Raw genomic sequence first — 18,810 nt, 5'->3', positions numbered from 1 at the left:
CATGACAACCTGAAAGCTCACACAGTAAAAAACACTTCTTACCTTCTGTAAGCTGTGAAAAGTTTTCAGATTATACTGTCATTTTAGAGCGTGCTGCAACACTGCTGAAAAGCAACATCATTTGAGACATGTAGTAGAAGAACTCAGTATGAAAAATTCGTAACCAATTTCCATTCTGCTCCAAATCTGATTTTAAAAAGAAAACCTTAGTATATAAAAGTGAAAACATAAAACTGGTAAATATGAACATTCTTTTAATAGTGAACTTGCATAAAAGTGAAATAGAAACTACTCTGTTGCTTCATATGTTAAATGTAAACGCATACAAAATTGGCTATGTAAAAGCTTGGAGCTTTAATTGGAGCTCTGTGGCATCATAAGAGTGAGATGAAGATTAATGCTGATGAACAGCAGAGTAACTTTGTCCTTACTGCAGTTGGTAATAGGGTAGTTCCAGTTTGTTCAGCTGTTCAGATTTCTATGATCATATGTCTGTTCTCATTACAAAATCAGATTTTTAGCAACATGACTTGCCTAATTCCCTTTTCCCACCTTCCTCCAAAAAATCTTTAACGTAGTGTATTTGTTGAAAACAGACTAATTTTTTTAAAGACCTAAATACATAGCAAGTGCTACTTTGAGTGAAGGGATTTCCACTACAGAAATGGTTTGTGTTTCATTGCATGAACTACAGGGTTCACGTCAAAGTACTTTCTTGCCATCCGTTTAATATCGGTTAATCAAATTCATCATTGACTCTGACTTCAGTAGGAGTTACACCACAACTGAATCTGACTCAAGCGAATTTGAGAGTGCCCCTCATTTCTAAGTAAGAAAGGTAATATTATCTCCCGATAGGAAGCATTATTGCAAAGAGGTTACAGAATCAGGAAGCATGGCAAAAAACTTTGCAGGAGGCTATGTGTTTAAATAAAATTAATATCCATTCACTAGAAGAAACAACAATGGCTCATGGAAGTGCTCGGTCACCCCCTCTTGGCTTCACGTTTCTCTTCTGGCTCTCCTCCAGTGTTGCCAAGTTTCAGCTAAAGGCTGGAGGGAGATACAGAGCCTGTCACATTTTCCAGGCTAACATGTGCAAGATGAAGGGTGGCAATGCTTTTAAAATCTTTGGCAATTGGATGCTACCGCACTACATCTCTTGTGATGTGAGTGCCATCCCTTGCCAGCGCTGTGTAGGACATGGACAAGTGAGTGGGTCTGTAGCATCCCTGAGGTGCATCTGGAGTCTTGTTTAGAGGTGTTCAACTAGAAATAAGTTGCTGCTTACTTCAAAACGCAACTGTCTCATGTTCAAAATAAGAAAATGGTTAAGGAAGGAAAGGGTGATTGACTAGATGAGTTTGAATAAAGATCTACTGCAATCAACAACCAAGTTTATGATTTTACTATGCAGATATAAAGAACACGTATCCCGCTACAGACCTTCATGTATACGGCTCCTTTCCCAAAGCTTTATATCAGTCTTTCCCTCTTTTGTTTAACTCTGAACCAGCCTGTCTTCACTCATGAGCAAATCTCTTCCCCTTCAGCAGGAGAGCCTTCCTGCAGCAGAAGCAGCACATCTGCTGTTAGATTGGAGGCACTTTAGAGAGCGCATAGTCCATCCACGTGTGGCTCAGCCCAGCTCACAGAAAAGAAAAAGTGGAAAGTTCCAGCTCATGTAGCAGCCTCAGTACTCTGTGCTGTCTGCACACTGAGAAGAAAAGAGCATAAGGATAATTTGAGCCTCTGTTAGCGGTAAAGCCAGAATAGTGGCAACAGAATGGTTTCACTCCCACCCTTCTGTGGCACAAGGGAGAATTCTGCTCTTTCCACCTCTTTTGGGTTTCCTGGTGGTGGCTCAGCTCTGGTTGCTGTGTATCCCTGTTTTTCCTCAGGTCATAATATACATTGTTTCCAAAGGTAGGGTATATGAAATGGCTATTCTCTTTCACCCTTCAAGAGAGGAGAGCAGTAACTCATGACCATGCAGCTAATTGGCAGTTCACACAGAGTATTGCCACCATTCTATTTGTACTGTCGGCCCTCTTATTCATCTCTGTTTCGGCCAGCGGTGGTGAGAAGAAATAGAAAAGCATAACCGTTTATGACTGTCTAAATTGAGCGCTACTCCCCAGAGTGCCGGGTTGCCATAATTTATGTTTTAGGCTATTCTTGTGCAATTCCTGTTCTGGTACAGCAGTTAGGTTTTCTAGCACTTTTCTTTTTGGGAAGGTGAGGGGAGTTGCTTTGGTTTGTTTTTAGGATTTTATAAAGTTGTGTGGGACAAACTTGTTTTTAATGTTGCCAAACTACTGATGAGAAGCACTATGTGAGAGCTACCTGTTATTAAAATGACATGAGGCAACATCAGAAACTTGCCTTCTGGGATCCAAAGTTCAGATCAGTGAAAGAAATATGAAAATGGGGAGTTTGGGCCCTTTATTTGCAAAGCTGAATTTTCAGTGTATGGACAGAGTGTACTGTTTGTGCCTGAACTAGTAGCCTTCATTCCTGACTGTTGTGTGATAGCTTTAGTTTGTTTGACATCTTCTCTTTTTCAATGTTGTGAGTTTCTTACTTTCTTTTCCCTCCCCCTCCCACCCTTCCCCCAACTTTTTTTTTCTTTTTGCTATTTAGAAATCAAGTTCCTCTACCACAACTGGAGAGAAGATCACAAAAGTCTATGAACTAGGAAACGAGCCAGAGCGCAAGATGTGGGTCGACCGGTATCTCACTTTCATGGAGGAGAGGGGCACGCCTGTGGCCAGTCTGCCGGCTGTGGGCAAGAAGCCCCTGGACCTGTTCAGGCTCTACGTCTGTGTCAAGGAGATTGGAGGTTTAGCACAGGTGAGAGAAAACACTTGAAAGTGAACATTTCGAAAACACAATACACATTCTTTCTTGAATATTTTCTTCTGGTTACACCATTACATTTTTGGCACTGACAACAGAATGAAGAAAATAGCGTTGCGTTTCATGATAATCAGCCTGTAATATTTTTCTGGACTGCATTTTGGTCTGCATAGTTGCCCTAGAAATGAGCAGTTTGAAACAAAATTGACCATTGCCAAAGGCAGATTAAGTTGTTATCTGTTATGGGGAATCCAGCAATACTACTAAGAGAAGAAAAAAGGAAAAGGCCACTGGATCAAAGTCATGAGTAAGAAACAGATGATAGGGCTGAAAGGAAAAAGCTGGAAGGAAAAGGAGGTTTGAAATCCGTCCTTCTCAGGTAAGTGTAGTGCCTGTAGGACAAATCAGTTCATTTCTCCTGAGAAGTAGCAGAGAGATTCTTGAAACACTGTCCTTCGTCCCAAACCTTTCATTTCTGAGTGTCCGTATATTGTACATTTGTCCCTTAGACATGGATTGTGCTTTCCCTGTGTTCAGAAAATGTTTATGGGATGTTTTGTTTTGCCTTACAAACATAATGATAACAAGGGAGAGGTAAATCACTTAATTGAGATGAAGGAAAATAAAACCAGGAAGAGCTGGGAATAAAAAACCCAGTGTTAGAAGGCAGGCATACAACTTTTTGTAGCCTTGTTCCTTCTACTAAGAGTATTTGCTGTGTTACAAATGGGAGAAGCTTTGGTTTGTATTACCAGTTAACTGGAACTAGGAATTTTTGCAAAGGAATGTGTGGAAAATAACTCATTTAGGACTCTGTATGACGGACCACCACAGAGCAGAACCAAATGTTTCCTTGTCTGTATAGCACTGTAAAAAGGCAAAGCAGGAGAACAGCTATGAAATGGTCAGTAGAAGCCGTCTTAGCTTTGGTTTTCAGTCATGTCTCCTTTCCAGATGCTTGCAAAGCATAGAGTTTCTCCCTTGTGTCCAGGGGATCAGTCAGGCTAAGTGCTGAAAGGTACTGTGAAGTGCTGAGACCTGTCATTTCCATGGCTTTAAGAACAGTTGAGGATGTTCAGTGCTTTGCAGGATTAGGCCCTAAACATAGATGTATAGATAAATATCTCTATATAATATTTAAAACTAAAATAGATATAACTTCACACTAACATACAAAATTTGAACACCAGAATATGGCAAATCAAATTAAATCCTCAGAGCACTTTTAGTGGTATATCTGGTTAGTTCAGGAAGGACATTCCCAACATCAATTAAAACACTTTTAATGCTGTTTTTAATAGCACACTGTACAGCATAGGATTTGAGTGCTGAATTAGATCATTGGCCCTTCAAATCCAGAGATCTTAGCTATTCCTGTTATTAAAGGAAGGCAGAGAACCCTCACATAGTTCACCTTGCCAGTGGGTTGCAATATGGGTAAGAGCTGGCATCCTGACATTTTCAGGGATCAGTTCATGCCCCTCAGCATCAAAAAGATTTGATTACTTTTAGCTCAGAAACTTTATTATAGGTAAATGGTGTCATGCAGCTTCTCTGCCTCATACAGTGTGACTGGGGCTGTAGTATATGACTGTTAGCATTAAAAATGAAGCAGGAAGGTGAGGTTCAAATAAGATATGCTAAAGAGTCCTTCGTGTTTGTTCATTACCTGGGAATTTATTTTGTTTTGGAAGGCTCAGTGGAAATTTGCAGTGACAGACGTTATGCATTGCCAAAGAATAGATGCCGTACACTCGGACTCATTATTTGAAGGAGCTTGAGTTAGATTTGTGTGCTTCACTACTGATAAGAATTGACACTGAAAATAAAGGCTCTTGGTTTTGCTGTTATGCCCACATGAATGCTCACCATGTTTGTCTGTTTGGGGCTACTGGGAGGTGCAGGGCTTTGCCCAGTGAGATTTATTTAAAGGCATTTGAGTGATGTTCTCCTATAAAATTGTTGCTCCAACTGCTACGCTCCATGTCTCATGATGCTGCCCAGAGAGTGACAGGGAATGTAGCTGTGCAGCAGTGGTACATATTCTCTGTCTAAATACTTGCAAATGATGGGGTCCCAACTTGAGCAGAGCAGCTGTTGGCAGTCTTCTTTTAAATGCCAGTATACTGGGCATTTAGGCATGAATGTTTCTGTATGCATTATGCAGTGGGTTCATTATGCACCACTTAGCTCTAAGTCAGTAGGCACAAAGGGCTGTGTAACTGGATTTCAAGTCTCAACAGGGGCAGTTTATGAAAATCTCTTCTCCTTTAATTCCTGGTTTCTTGCAGGATGTACCAGAGAAATAAAAACATTTCACAGAGCCATGCCAATCTGCCTGCTGTTAACACTATCCCCAAAAGATCTTTGTTGACTGGCAGCAGGTACAGTGTTACTAAACACAGACATGTAAGAAATATTTCCTTTGCTGGAGCATAGGCTTTAGCAGCAATATGGCTAATGATAACCTTTGTAGCTATACAAGTTAAGCTGGGATCATAAAATCTCATGGCTCAGGGCAAGTACTGGTCATCATGACATGCAAGAATCAGGATTCTTCCCCAGTAGAGGCCGAGATGCTCAGACCTTCCATGCCGATTTATTTCAGTACTGCCTCCCCTCATTGGATTGTTATGTAGCCATTGCACAACTGTTTGAGTGAACATTGGTCATTACAGCAAAATACTGTGTGCTATTACTGGTACAACTGAATGAGGCAGTAGTATCAGCCAGGATGACAAATGAGCTAAGCTGTTGCTACAGATCAGCCGTGTTTGAGGAACTCATGAACAGCTTCTTTCAATATTCTTTGCCTTCCACTGCAAACAAGACTCGGAGCAGAGTTATGTAGTGAGCACTGTAATACAGAGTATTGCTGGACTAGCCCCATGTGTTTGAAGTCTGCCTCAATTAATTAAGGGGTCTTATTTCACTTTGCCTCTCATCTTGCAAAAGGATCATTGATCTGTTCCTGCAAGACACCCTAAAGTGACAGGACTTGAACCAGGAATTATAGGCTAAACTGTTTGACAGCTGGTGGCTATTTTGGAGGGAAAATTGTTTTTCATATCAATGCTTAAACACTTAAATGGCAGAATAATACTGTTACTGCTTTTTAAATTAGTTTTTAGAAACTACTTTTTAATTAGAATGGGATGGATGCAGGTGTGTGTCAGAGAGAGTGAGTGTGTTTGCTTGGAGATGAATTGCTAAGTGAAGAGCATGAGCCCTGGAAGCGTGCAGGGCATTTAGAAGATGCACCATGCAGAAGACTCTCAACAAACAAGGCTTTTTATGTAGCTCTCAGCAGGTTTCTTAATGGTTTTATAACTGTAAATGCTGTCTATGCATTACTGCGTGTGGGAGTAATGAGCGTTAGTTAAAAGAGGAAAATAAAAAAAAGTAAACCAAGACATTAAGTGCTTTTTTTGTCTCCTGACTTTTAAACAAACCACTTTGCTGCAAGGCAATGATTCTGCCATTTGTTGTGCTAGGTTAATAAAAACAAGAAGTGGCGTGAGCTGGCAACCACCTTGAACGTTGGCACTTCGAGCAGTGCAGCCAGCTCTCTGAAAAAACAATACATTCAGTACCTGTTCGCCTTCGAGTGCAAGATTGAGCGCGGGGAGGAGCCCCCTCCAGAAGTCTTCAGCACTGGAGATACTAAGAAACAACCTAAGATTCAGCCGCCATCTCCTGGTAAGTAGAAAAACTGCAGCCTCTTACACAACCATTTTTTAAAATGCTGAAGATACTCGTTAGATTGCACTTCGTGTGCTTAGAAGCATCTCTTGCTAATGCAGGACAAACTGGTTGGATAAACACATTGTTGTCATCTTGTCTGCAAACCTGAGCTAGCTGCTGGCTCAGGTCGCATTTAACTCTGAAGGGCCACTGAAGTTACATACCTAGTTTGTCATTGCTCACTCATACAAACGTATATACTCATACAAATGTATAAAGATGTGTGCATCAACATGTGCTTAAGTATTTGCTTCTCAACCTGACAGATTCAAAGTTAGCAAAGTAGGAAAGATAGCATTATGCAAGGATATGCTTGTAGTGTGGGTTAGACGTGAGGCACCCAGTGTTAAAAAGTGTCCATTTATTTAAAAATCTTGTAGTTTCATTACTGTTGCTCTGAAACTGAATATTCAGCTTGGCTATTGGGAAGTAAAATTTCTACTCAACACAAGTAAGGATGGCAGACGCTGGACTAATCAGTGACTCTCAAGACAGTTGCTCTGATACAGTTCGTTTTGAATATGTGGCAGATGGAGAGAGCTGAGAGTATGGTGTATCCTCACAACCAGACTTGGTAATTTAGAGGCATGCTCTCTAGTCTATTGTTGCTAATCCTGTGCATCAGATTAGCTGTTAGCATCACTGTCAATATCTTGTCTGAAAAATTGGCGTGGGCAGTGCTTGATTTTGGTCACTCTTTTGCATGTACACTGTGGTGTTTGAAACCACTCTGTTTTCTCTCTGTATTAATTTAGCTCAAGATTTGGTAGTCGTGATTGATATATGTTGATTCCTGGGCTACCTGTGGAAGAGGAAAAATCCCTTTTGATTTGCTGGTTATTTGACTTTTCTGACCAATAAGATTATTTTGTTAATACCTATCTTCACAATTACTGTCAGGCCGACCACCTCCTCTTATTGCCAGCAGAATATCATTCCTGGAATAGTTGAAGCAGTTTCTTGCATTAGAAGGCAGCATTTAATATACGTAAAAAGTATTTAAAATAATTTTATTTCTGTTACTGCAGTTCGCTGGCTGATAATAGGAAGTGGAGAGTCAGGGATCTAGCAAGCTCTCCAGGCAGTTTGCAGGCTGTGAGGCCTCAGTTTGAGAATTCCTCTCATAGATACCAGAAACTGCAAAGATCTTTTTAATCACATAATACAGTTTTTGCCTTTACAAGATCATTTGTTACGACAGTGCTTTGTCAGTAGAGTAAAAGATACAGGCGCTGAGGCTTAAATCTTTTTCTTTTACAGACTAATGTATTCTGTAAGAATTTTAGGGGCATGTTCCTAGCTACATCTCTTCCTGTAATACCTTAAATAATTCCTCTTCCTTGTTAACACTTAGGGTCATCAGGTATCCCAACACTGATTATTTAATATAGAAAAGAGTTATGTTACTTTGCAAAGCAAGCTTACAAAATTGGGAAAAAACACTTAGTACTAGAAGTGAAGCCTATAATCCAAATATTTATCTGCCTAAAACAAGCACAGGGTGTCCAGAAGGCACACCATTGTTAAAATTAAAAGATGTTTGGATTTGCTTGTCACCTCCAGAGACGGCAGGTAAGGGGAGCTGAAGCTGGCAGACTTCTTAAGGAGGGTGAAAAGGAAATTCATTTAAAAAAAAAAAAAAAAGCTGAACAGCAGTACTGAAATTGAAACAGTATTCTGCTTTTTTCTCTTCTCCTTTATCCCTCCCCCTCCAACACTGCTCTCAGTAATTTTGTTCAGGGACAATCAAAATTAAATAGGCTGAATTTTGAGATGAGGAATCAGTATTTCAATATGGAGACTTGAAACAAAGGAATGGAAATGTCCCTTTTCACAAGGTCCTTTTGTATCATCACGCTACAGATGAAAATGACAAAGTCCAAGTTTGAATTTATCATAACATTCAAACAAACTGTCTATGAAGAGAACTGAAACTATTTTTCTAAAATAAAAACACAGCAGGACACAGAGACTAGAAGGGGGGGAAGCAAGCACAGATCTCAAGGTCTGTTTTGTTGGCTGGAAAAGAACTCGTGTCGCTGAATGGACTGCACTTCTGTATGGAGAAAAGCCTTCCCAGTGTGTATCAGCTTTAGTACATGAAATCCCGCTGAGGTATAGATGCTGCAGAGAGTACAAGCCTGTTCTCTTAATAGTCAGCTTTTTTCCTTGCGCCTTTTTCTTTGGTATATACCAACATTAACATTTTAACTGCACAAAAGAAGTAGAGCTGTGGATGTACTTTAGATAATCTGTTAGTCTTTGGCATTCACATAGAACAGGAGCCCAATACAACAAGAAACAGTAGCCTTGAAAGGTCCTTGCTTTAAACATTAGGGCCTCTGTTGTGCAGTTAGCTCAGCGTAGGCAGAGCCGCTTTGAAGCCAAATACATTTGCAGAGAACTGGTTGCAGTATTAGTGCCTAAGTTAATTCTGATAGAAAAGCAGTCTCAGAGGGGAGAATGTTGTATTTTGTCCAATTCTAACCAGCTGATGCTATGAAATCAGGGTCATGAGAGCGTTTAAAAATCAGCTGATCCTCATAAAACTTTTAAAAATAAATGTTTTAATTGCTAGGAAGAATATGCAGGGATTAGCAGCCTTCTTGGTCCAGAGAAGAATTCAGTTCCTATGTGACTGCCAGGTAGATGTTACACGTGGGAAGAACAGGCCGAAGTGCAGTTCAGAGCAAGGCAGCTCTTGCAGATGTCCCACAATCAAGGGGCAAACACATGATGGTCTTGCAGATGATCTTTAGAGTGTAATTGTTGAGGGGACACTAGGAAAGACAGTGTACACTGTAACAACCATAGAGAGCAGATTCCTGTAGAAGAACACAGTTGGGGAAAGGATGTGATTTGTAAGTCAAATTTATTAGACTACGATGCAGTGGTCTGGGCTTATGTGTTAATACATTTGCTTATAGCTCTGTATTTGGGATCATTTGTGCTTTTTACAACATCACTCTAATGGAGTAGACGGTGCGTACAGGGCTGCAGTGTTTAGTGCTGTGTACACTGCAATTCAGGAAGGTATAGTTCAGCAACCAGAAAAAGGAGTCAAACTAGAACAGCAAAGTGACCGGCTGGTTGGCTTTGCTTGATAGAGATTTGCACAGCAGTCAAGGTATTAGGGGTAGGCTGTTGCTGTCAACTCCTCTTCCGCTCTTTCAGAAGCCTCCTCAGGGGAGGTGGGTGCTACGGCGTGCCTTGCACTGCTATGGGGCTGCACAGGTTGGAGACAGGCTGGTGGAAGGCTGAGAGCTTTTGTTGCATAGCTTAAATCAGGGTAGCTCAGGTAATACCATCAGCAGTGAAGACCATATGCCTAATTACAGGCTAACTGGAAGAGTTTGTATCCAGGACCCCAATTGGGCTTACACCCTGGTTGTTGGTCTGTACCAAAGTCCATGTTAACTGTTGACTGCTTTTGCTTGCACAGACATTCCCTTGCAGAGGAGGCACTCGCTCTAGGTTCATAAGCGACCTTCCAGGACTGCAGCGCTTGCCAGAGGTGTGTGCAAAGACAAAGGCTCTTCATGTCACATAGCCTTTTTTGACCGAAATATGCCCAAATTATGTGGCAGATTCTAAACTGAAAATAATTCTGGGCAGCCACTGTGCTGAAGCACTAGTGGGTACCAGAAACAAGTTTCAAAAAGCATCAGCATGAAGGAGTTATTTTTCATTGCTGTGCTGTGGCACTGCAAACTCTTCGCTGCAGTACGTGGTTATGTCTGTGTGACTCAAATCTAGGGACTGACTGGTTTATCCTGTGCTGACTGAACGTGATGGCTACGGTGGTACAGCTGAGGGTGCTCCTGAATAGCACTCAGGTGCAGGTCCTGATGTCAGCGGAGATGTCACTACAGCAAACCTGGGAAATTGTGTGCCGATGCTGGAAAGGGAGAGCGAGAGTGCGCCAGGAGCATGTTCCCTGCGTTTCCTTGGCAGCAGAGAGACACAAGACCTGGGGAGGGGGGCCGGGACGCGACACGCCATGACACAGCGGAGCCATTCAGCGATTGGGTCTGTAACCAAACCCATCCGTCTTCTCTGGCGGGCAGCTGCCTGAAGCGCTATTTTTAGCCGGCAGGTGATGTCACAACGCGTGTCATGAGGCCGGCCAGGGAATCCCCACGGAAGAGGGACAGGCACGGGGTCGGGGTGCCGAACAGCGGTGCCTCCGCGCCTGGGGGACCCGGCCGCCCCCGGCCCAGCCGAACGAAGGCACTGGATTCGCGCTGTGTAAATTATCTTCGCAGCGTGGCAGCTGGCGGCTGGCTCTGAAGTGTGCGAATGTACTTAACCTTCCGTAACCTTCCCATTGTTTACTTTAGAGTATACATTTGTAGATTCTGGCAAAAGGTGGGGATATCCTAGAGAGCGTGTCAGGCCTCCTATTAATGGAGTTTCAAGAGGTTGCATTCTTTTTTTAGTAGTATTAATTTTTTTCCCTCTCCTGAAGGGAAAAAATTGCTGGCAAGGGGAATATATATTTTTTTTCTTTCCCTTTAACTGCATATTACAGCTCTGGTAAATAAAGGGTCTTTCCTGAAAGCAGTGCTCACTGGCATGCAGGCTTCACAAGGGAGCAGCCGGACTGATTCCCTACTGCTGAGAATGATGCATGCCACTGAGGGAGCTCTGGGAGAGCTTGTAGGACCTCACCTTCTGCACGGAGGAAGATGTTGCTTTTCTTTCCTTTTGGATGGGTATTCCTGTCAATTCTTAAAAACATTTTGTTATTATAAATCTGTTATGATACTTGAAGGGCAAGTGTTAGACATGTGTGTGAGATGATGAATTAAATATGTGCACACAAGACTTTCGTGGACACCCACAGGTCAGCTGTGGAGTCATGTAAGCAGAGATTACCTATGCTAAAAGAAAGAACAGTATTTTTCATCTTCCTTCTTAGTTCATTGTTTTGTACTGATGCTTTTGAAGCACTTGAAAAGATACGACTTCTGCTTCAGGATGTCCACAATCAAATTTAAACAGCTATCGTAATGTAAAAACCCTGAAAGGATGGATGTAGAATTTCAGAGAACAGCTTAGCAAAAGTAAAATTTAAGGTGAAAAAAGAATATGGTACTTTCTTAGAAAAAGGATTTTTTGTTTTCATATTCTCTAACTGGAAAACATTGCTAATAGCAATGTGTATAAAAATTGTAAGCATGTGTGAGGGAACATAACTAATTTGCATTTAACATGTGTGCACGCAGGCACATGTGTGCACATGTAATATACAAAACCTGTGTTCAAAGTATATTGTTATTTTTGAGAAGTCAAGTGCTTAATAGTTAGGAAATGCCAAAAGTGAGATATAATGTTTGCAACCTTAATTATGTTTCCTTGTGCATGTACAGTTTGATACACTCTATAATTATGCAGTCACATTCTAATTCTTCCATGAAATGTCTGTGTCATTCAGTGCACAGAGTGGGCAGCGCTCAGTGAATGAGCAGCTATTCAATATTTCCTGTTATCCTCACTGTTTAATATGTGGCCATTACATATGGCACATTTTTCAAACCAGACTCAGGCAGAGAATTATTGATTTATTCCTTGGTTTTTCTCTGGCTCTCATCACAGCTGTATCTGAGGTCCTTAAAAGCATTAGTCAATCTTTGCACTACCCATCTGAGGGGAAAAGTAATACATGATTCCCATTCTACAGATGAGAAACTGGGCCACCAAAAAATTTGCATCATGAGTATCTGCTAATTCTGCCTGCCAATTTTCTCTGTTTTGCCATGTATATGATTTTAGCTGTTGCCCTACATCTTCTGCACAACTGCAAATCAGCATGTCTAAACAGACCCTCTGAGAAAAGGAACACACATAAAGTACCTCTTGTGAAAAATTTAGTTTCACTCGTATGCCCAGTATTGCACAGGCATTAGGTAGAGGAGCAAGAGCAGAATTCAGTTCTCTAGGGCAGAATTCAGCGTCATCTGCCTTAATCATGGCAGCTGGATGCTATTCATGGATGCTTTAATTGTCCCTTCTCTGCAGTCCTCTGCTGCATTTGCAATATGCCTTCCAACATCTGCAGCAAAGGAAGCAGAGATCCTGCAGACAAGCATCCTGCCCTACGCAGCCTTGGTTGTCCCCAGAGCTGGCGCAGGTATTGTAGTGCAAGCATGCAGCTGCGTGCTGGGGGCTGGCAAGCACCCATTGCTGAGGTATATGCAGTAGGAGGCACAGCCCCCCCCCCCCTTTCATTTTTTGTCTTTTGCTTTCCAGCTTACCACAGTGCTTTTAATCCCTACCCTCATTCTCCTTGCTTAGCCAGTCTCAGTCTCCCCTCTTCAGGATTTTTACCTCTTTGGGGTTTCATTGTCCCATCTTTTCACCTACATATCCCTGATTTCCTCCCTCTGCAAACACCCACTCACCTTCCCCTTCACAGCTTGTCAGTCTGTCTCTCACCCTAAACTGCCAGTCCCACTTCCTCTACTAGCTCTTTGCCACTTCCTCTACTAGCTCTTTGTCCTCAGCTCTTTTCCCAGCCACTTCCGTTTCTTTCCCCAGACCTTAACTCTCATGATGTACATTTTCTGGGCTATCCTGCTGTTCCCTGTTGTCTAATCCACCTCCATAAAACTTAAGATTTCTCAGATCCTAGTCTGATCTCAGCAACATCTCTATCTTCTTTCCAGGTTCCCAGTCCCCGTCAGTCTTGTTCTGTTCTGCTTTTCTGTCAACGGTCAGAGACCCTATTTCCCTACCTTCATCTGCCAGCGTCCGTTTGTAACCTTTGAGAGCTTGTGCAGGGTGGCTTCCTTGCTGTAGGTTCAGCTCCACATTCAAGATGGGCACAGCAACCCAGGAGCTGAATCACAGTGAAAGTCCTGCTCACCTCCAGTCTGACATAAGTGCAAACAGTGCACTGCAAACAAAGCAGTGAATATATAGCAAGCTACCAATATGTACATACAAAGTGGTATTTTTCACAAGTTTATGATTTGACTAGATCAGAATAAATGCAGAACAGCAAAGGTACTTTTCCTGTCACAGACATGTCCCTGCTGTTATGACCAATTTTCATGTCTCTGCTTCGAACAGTGGAGTATAGGTGCTATGACTGGAAAAGGTGACCGAATACATATTCGGCTTGGAAAATGCACAGAAAAATATTTCTCTTTTGGGGGAGAACAGAAGAGGACCATATATTTTTTTAAGCCATATTCTTAGAAAAAGCTGACCAGTTCCAGCTGATATTAAAAAAGAAAAAATCTGAGGGAGAGATCCATTGGGATAACTTCCTCATGACTGGCTGAACCTTGGCAAAGATGTAAGTAATTGAAAATCACATCTTACAAGAGAAAGAGTTAAGCTGCCTAAAAAATGGTACCTGCTGTGCCAACAGTAACCATTTTGAGTACACGCTTGTATTGCTTTCAAGGAATGTCCTCTTTACATTGACACTATTTCTAAAAATAGAGATGAACTATTCAGTGGCCTGTGAGTGCATGATATAGAAGTAATTGTCTTTGCAGTTGCTTGTAGGTCATATCATGCACACATCCACACGTGGGCCCTCTTGGTAGCTGATGACCTAATAAACCTCGAGATGGAAACACTTTCAGTCACTGTGTCCTTTAGAGATGTCCCTGAGCCAATGGAGGTCAAGAGCAAAGAATATTAACAAAGCAGCACCAGAAACTTTGCACTCCTCATGCTAATATTTGCCTTCCATTTTTCAGCTGTTTCAGCAGGGGAGGGGATCCAAAACCTTTCAACCATCACCTGGCAGATAGGAATTTAACTTGTAGGTTCTTAGTTCTTTTTCTTTTAAAATCTTTTCTTATAGAGGAGGATTTTATAGAACACATTGTTACTTAATAATAAAAATATCTTGTATTCCTGCAACCCATAAATACTGAAAAAATATTTTACTTGTTTTCTTTAGTTTCACTTTAGATATGAATTAAGTTCTTCCTGCACAGGTAGGTTAGGGAAGAACTTGCTTGCTCTTGCTTGCCCATCATGAAAGAAACATGAAATGTACAGGATGAGGCAATATCCTATTTTGCAGAAGTATCTGGGTACACTGGGATGCTTAGGTGATTCTAATATAACAACACAGTGTGTGACAATGCGTGACTTAACTCAGAAATGCTTTCAAGCTTTTCAGAAGTAATTTAGAATTGTGTTTGAAGTATTCAAAAGAGCAAGACACCCGGGCTGACTCAAGGGTCATCTAGACAAAGGGCTCATTTTATGTCAATGTGACAACTTTATTATCTTATGTATTTGTGTTACTATAGTGCTAAAGCCTTCAGTCAAACACAGCATTAATTTTTGCAAATGTTGTTGTATTAATGGAATCAGGGAGTTTTTCTTTAACTTTCTTTGAACCGTGTTACTGCGTGAGCATTATCTGAACATGCCTCAGAAAGTTGAGGACAAGAATAATGTGAACTACAGAATGTGGATTTTACACATGCACTTGCTGCTGACACTGATTTCCAAGTAGTGGAACATGAGTTACAGATATAAATGAAACATATTTAAAAAGGGGTTCTTCAGTTAAAAATAAGCTCTGCCTGTCGAGATGGTCTTCTAGCATTTGAAATCAATTTTGAACTACTGTCTCTTTCACGTACAGAAGAGTAGCCCATACCACTTGTTTCAGTTTTCCCTCTAACAGTAATTCATAAAGTTTTGTTCGTTGGTTGTTGAATGTAGATGGTCATGTACTAGAATATGCTTACCAGATGCAGTTTGTTTGCAAAAAAAAAAGAGAGAGGGAGAGAGAGAGAGACACCTCCCAAGCCAAAGCTGTGTCTTTCCGAGTTTATTAAATTTGTTATTTTTTCTGTTGGTGGTTTTTTGTTTTTTTTTTTTTTTTTGAACAATTGCATCAAAAGATTTGATCCTATAATTTCTCCTCAGGAAGAACTGCTTCTACAAGCACCAAACAGCCAGATATGACCAACCAAATCCAAAGCTTATACCCTGTTATCAGTTCCCATGAATTGTCTCTAGGAATTCATATGAAAATAGTAACTTCAGTATCTGCTTTGTAGGACTGATCTGAGTATATTTTATCATTAGCGTAAGTGATATATTCATGTAATGCCCTATATTAATTCCCTATATTACTGCTCAGTCTCATTAGAATAGAATATTTCACACTTTTCTACAATCATCGTTGTATCAATAATACAGCAGTTTATCACACTTAAAAAGGATGGGGGTGCAGGTACTCTATTACTTTCTGAGATCTCAACATAAACATTTCTGGAGATGAAATAGATGCTTTGCAGAGTTGACACAGTCTTGTTCCACATGCTCTACGTTGATCCTGACTATCTTTTGTAAAGTTATCCATTGCTATTTTTACAGATTTACTAGGAGTATTAGTCATAGCCTCCTGTTCAAATTCTATTTTCAGTGATTGCTTTCTTCTTATCCAAGATTGCCTTTTGCATTTCCTAAATAGCCTTTTAAAAGATGGCACAGGGTTGCAGTATACCACTAATCATTTGCTATGTTTCACCTCAGAAATGTCTGATCTTTAGTGGTAGCTGAAATTATGAATTTACACTAATATATCGGTATAAATTTGTAAGGAAAAGCTTCTGGCTGAAATTGCCTTGTAAACATGTATGTTGTGATAGTGATTGTATAAAGAAGCTGCGCCAAAGAACAATCTTTCATTTACTCTGTTGTAAAGTATAGACAATCAACTTTGTATCTCCGACCTCTGATTTAAATGATCCTTCATCTAGATGATTTCTATTCATGTTGCTTCAGGCAGCAGATTAAATTCATGGTTCTAGAAAAGATGATGGCTATTACTGTACAGCATATCCTGATCTCAGAGGATTTGGGGGGAACTTATAAAGTATTGAGATGCATGATATAAGCAGGCTCATGGGGGAAAGAACCAGTTTCTCTCCTTGATGATTATTATTTCCACAGTAACTTGGCAGCTACCTCTTCATATTTCCTTTTTCTTTAATCTCCCAGCTAATTCCGGTTCCTTACAAGGCCCGCAGACTCCACAGTCTACTGGTAGTAATTCCATGACAGAAGTGCCAGGCGATTTGAAGCCCCCAACACCAGCATCAACACCTCATGGACAGATGACACCTATGCAGGGTGGCAGGTAGGAAAAGTGCTTGCCTCTTTTTTATTAGGCTGTAGTTCCACAACTAAGCCAGTCTCACCCTTTCCCAGCTGCTCAGGCGCTCATCTAATTCTGCAGTGAAGTAACTGGAGCCTTAAAAGCAGCAGAAAACAATTTCTTTTTGGAGGAGAGAGAGGGAATAGGAAGAAGGTGTAGGAGCTGCATTAGTTTTCTAAGTCCCAGAAAAGGATCAGAAAAGCACCAGTGCGAAGGAGGAAATGGGAGTAGGTGAGGAGTGGGGAGGAAGGTGAAAGTCAGCAGTGCCAGCTTAGAAGCACAGCCTTTTTTTCTTGCTAACAGCTCTTCTCTAGTGCACAGGTCTAGTCTTCCCCTTCCTAGGGAGGAATTCAAACCAGGAAGGGTATAGAGAAAAGTTAGTGGAATGACCATGGACCAGGGAGATAAAGGAGTTTGTCTAGCCCAGCAAAATGAAGGCTATCGGGGATATTGGTTGTTCTTTGTAAGTACCTTTGGGGGCATACATTAGTGATGGAGAACAGTTATTAATTAGATGAAGGGCAGTGTTAGTTCAAGAATAAATGGATATAAACTGGCCACGAGTAAATCCAAGCTGGAAATCAGAAGGTTGTTCCTAACTATTAGAAGTAAGGATCTAGAGTACTCCTCTAATAAATACAGTGAGGCAAAATTCTGTGGGTTTATGTAATTTAATCGAACTATGAAAAGCGTATATGATAAGGTACTTAAGTGAGATAGAGCATTCAGCTAGATGGACCAGGAGAACCCTTTCAGTCCTATGTCCTGTAAATCACACATACCTGCCTAATATACAGTGAAGTCTTCTGACCATTTGCTATAGGTCCTTAGCCCACTGAAGTCCAGAAAAAAAAATTCCTTTTGACTTCAGTTGGAATATCACTGAATCTGAAACAATTTACAGAAACTTTCGGAACTTAATATACTTGGGTTTTATTTTCTTCATCTGTAATAGTGCAGAAAGGATAAGAGCAACCTTTTTAAATCATCTGTAACTCAGACTGAATTTTCTTCCCACTACATAAATTTTTTTTTTTGCTTTAAGAATAAAACCTGTAGTTATTAGGGAAACTCCATTTTCTGAGCCAAATTTGTAAGGGCTTTAGAATGAAGTTGGCTGCAGCCAGAAAGGTTATTGTCTTTCCATAAGAATGAAGGATATTAGAAGGTAAATCAAGTGTTGCTGCTTAGTCTTTCCTCTAGCAGGAGAACAAGGGGATACTTGGTACACTTGAAAGGTAATAAATATTAAACTGATAAAAAGCAATACCATTTTGATACAAGCATATAATTAACCTATAGAGCTCACTGCCTTGGGGGTAGTAAGGCAAACAGCTTAGTGAAATTTCAAAAAGATTTAGACTTTTACCTGACTAGTAGGGCAGTGCACAGTTGAACTGGATTAAAAACACTGATCTTTCGGGTAAGTAGCCAGATGAACTTGGGAAAAAAACAGCTAAATTTTTCAATGACTGTGCATTGTAAAAGCTTTTGTATCTTCCTCAGATGTATCTTGCACTGATCACAGCCAAAGATAGCTTCATGGACTCGATGTATTATCGTTTTCACAATTCTTATGAACACATAATGTTAATGCCTCACTTTCTTCACCTGCTAGAAACAGTGCAGTGAGCGTGCATGATCCCTTTTCTGATGTAAGTGATTCAGCATTCCCGAAGCGAAACTCCATGACGCCAAATGCACCGTACCAGCAGGGAATAAGCATGCCAGATATGATGGGAAGGATGCCGTATGAGCCGAATAAAGATCCATTTGGTGGAATGAGAAAAGGTATTTTCTTTGTGGGAGCTTCAGTGTATTCTTCCCAACTTTCACCTGTGCAATCAGGATATCCTTGTCATCAGAATGAACTTACCAGGGATCTTTGCATACTTGGCTAATTTTGCCATTGGTAAGATGGTATCCTTGTAGCAAAACGGGAGGTGCAGAGCAGCTGTGTTTCATTCTTGTCTGGCCTTGTCTTTTTTTCCTGTCGGAGTCACATTGTATACTTAGCTGAATCCTAAAATTGCTTATAGGGATACACTTCAGGAACAACCTTG

The 18,810-nt window shown here is 40.9% G+C and overlaps 1 protein-coding gene across 13 annotated transcripts in view; it reads left to right on the top strand.

Annotated features, from left to right (window-relative positions):
• ARID1B (AT-rich interaction domain 1B) overlaps positions 1-18,810 on the top strand; it is a 341,753-nt gene that overhangs the window by 308,756 nt on the left and 14,187 nt on the right. For all 13 annotated transcript variants that reach the window (XM_064509114.1, XM_064509106.1, XM_064509110.1 and 10 more), the window contains 4 exons: positions 2,644-2,853; positions 6,354-6,558; positions 16,591-16,729; positions 18,366-18,538. In XM_064509114.1, coding sequence (XP_064365184.1) covers positions 2,644-2,853; positions 6,354-6,558; positions 16,591-16,729; positions 18,366-18,538 — 727 coding nt within the window. The remainder of the gene's footprint in view (positions 1-2,643; positions 2,854-6,353; positions 6,559-16,590; positions 16,730-18,365; positions 18,539-18,810) is intronic.

This window comes from Dromaius novaehollandiae, chromosome 3 (assembly GCF_036370855.1).
Source record: "Dromaius novaehollandiae isolate bDroNov1 chromosome 3, bDroNov1.hap1, whole genome shotgun sequence".
Classification (NCBI taxonomy): domain Eukaryota; kingdom Metazoa; phylum Chordata; class Aves; order Casuariiformes; family Dromaiidae; genus Dromaius; species Dromaius novaehollandiae.
The sequence above is the reverse complement of the archived record's forward strand: the minus strand, read 5'-3'. Positions and strand labels throughout refer to the sequence as shown.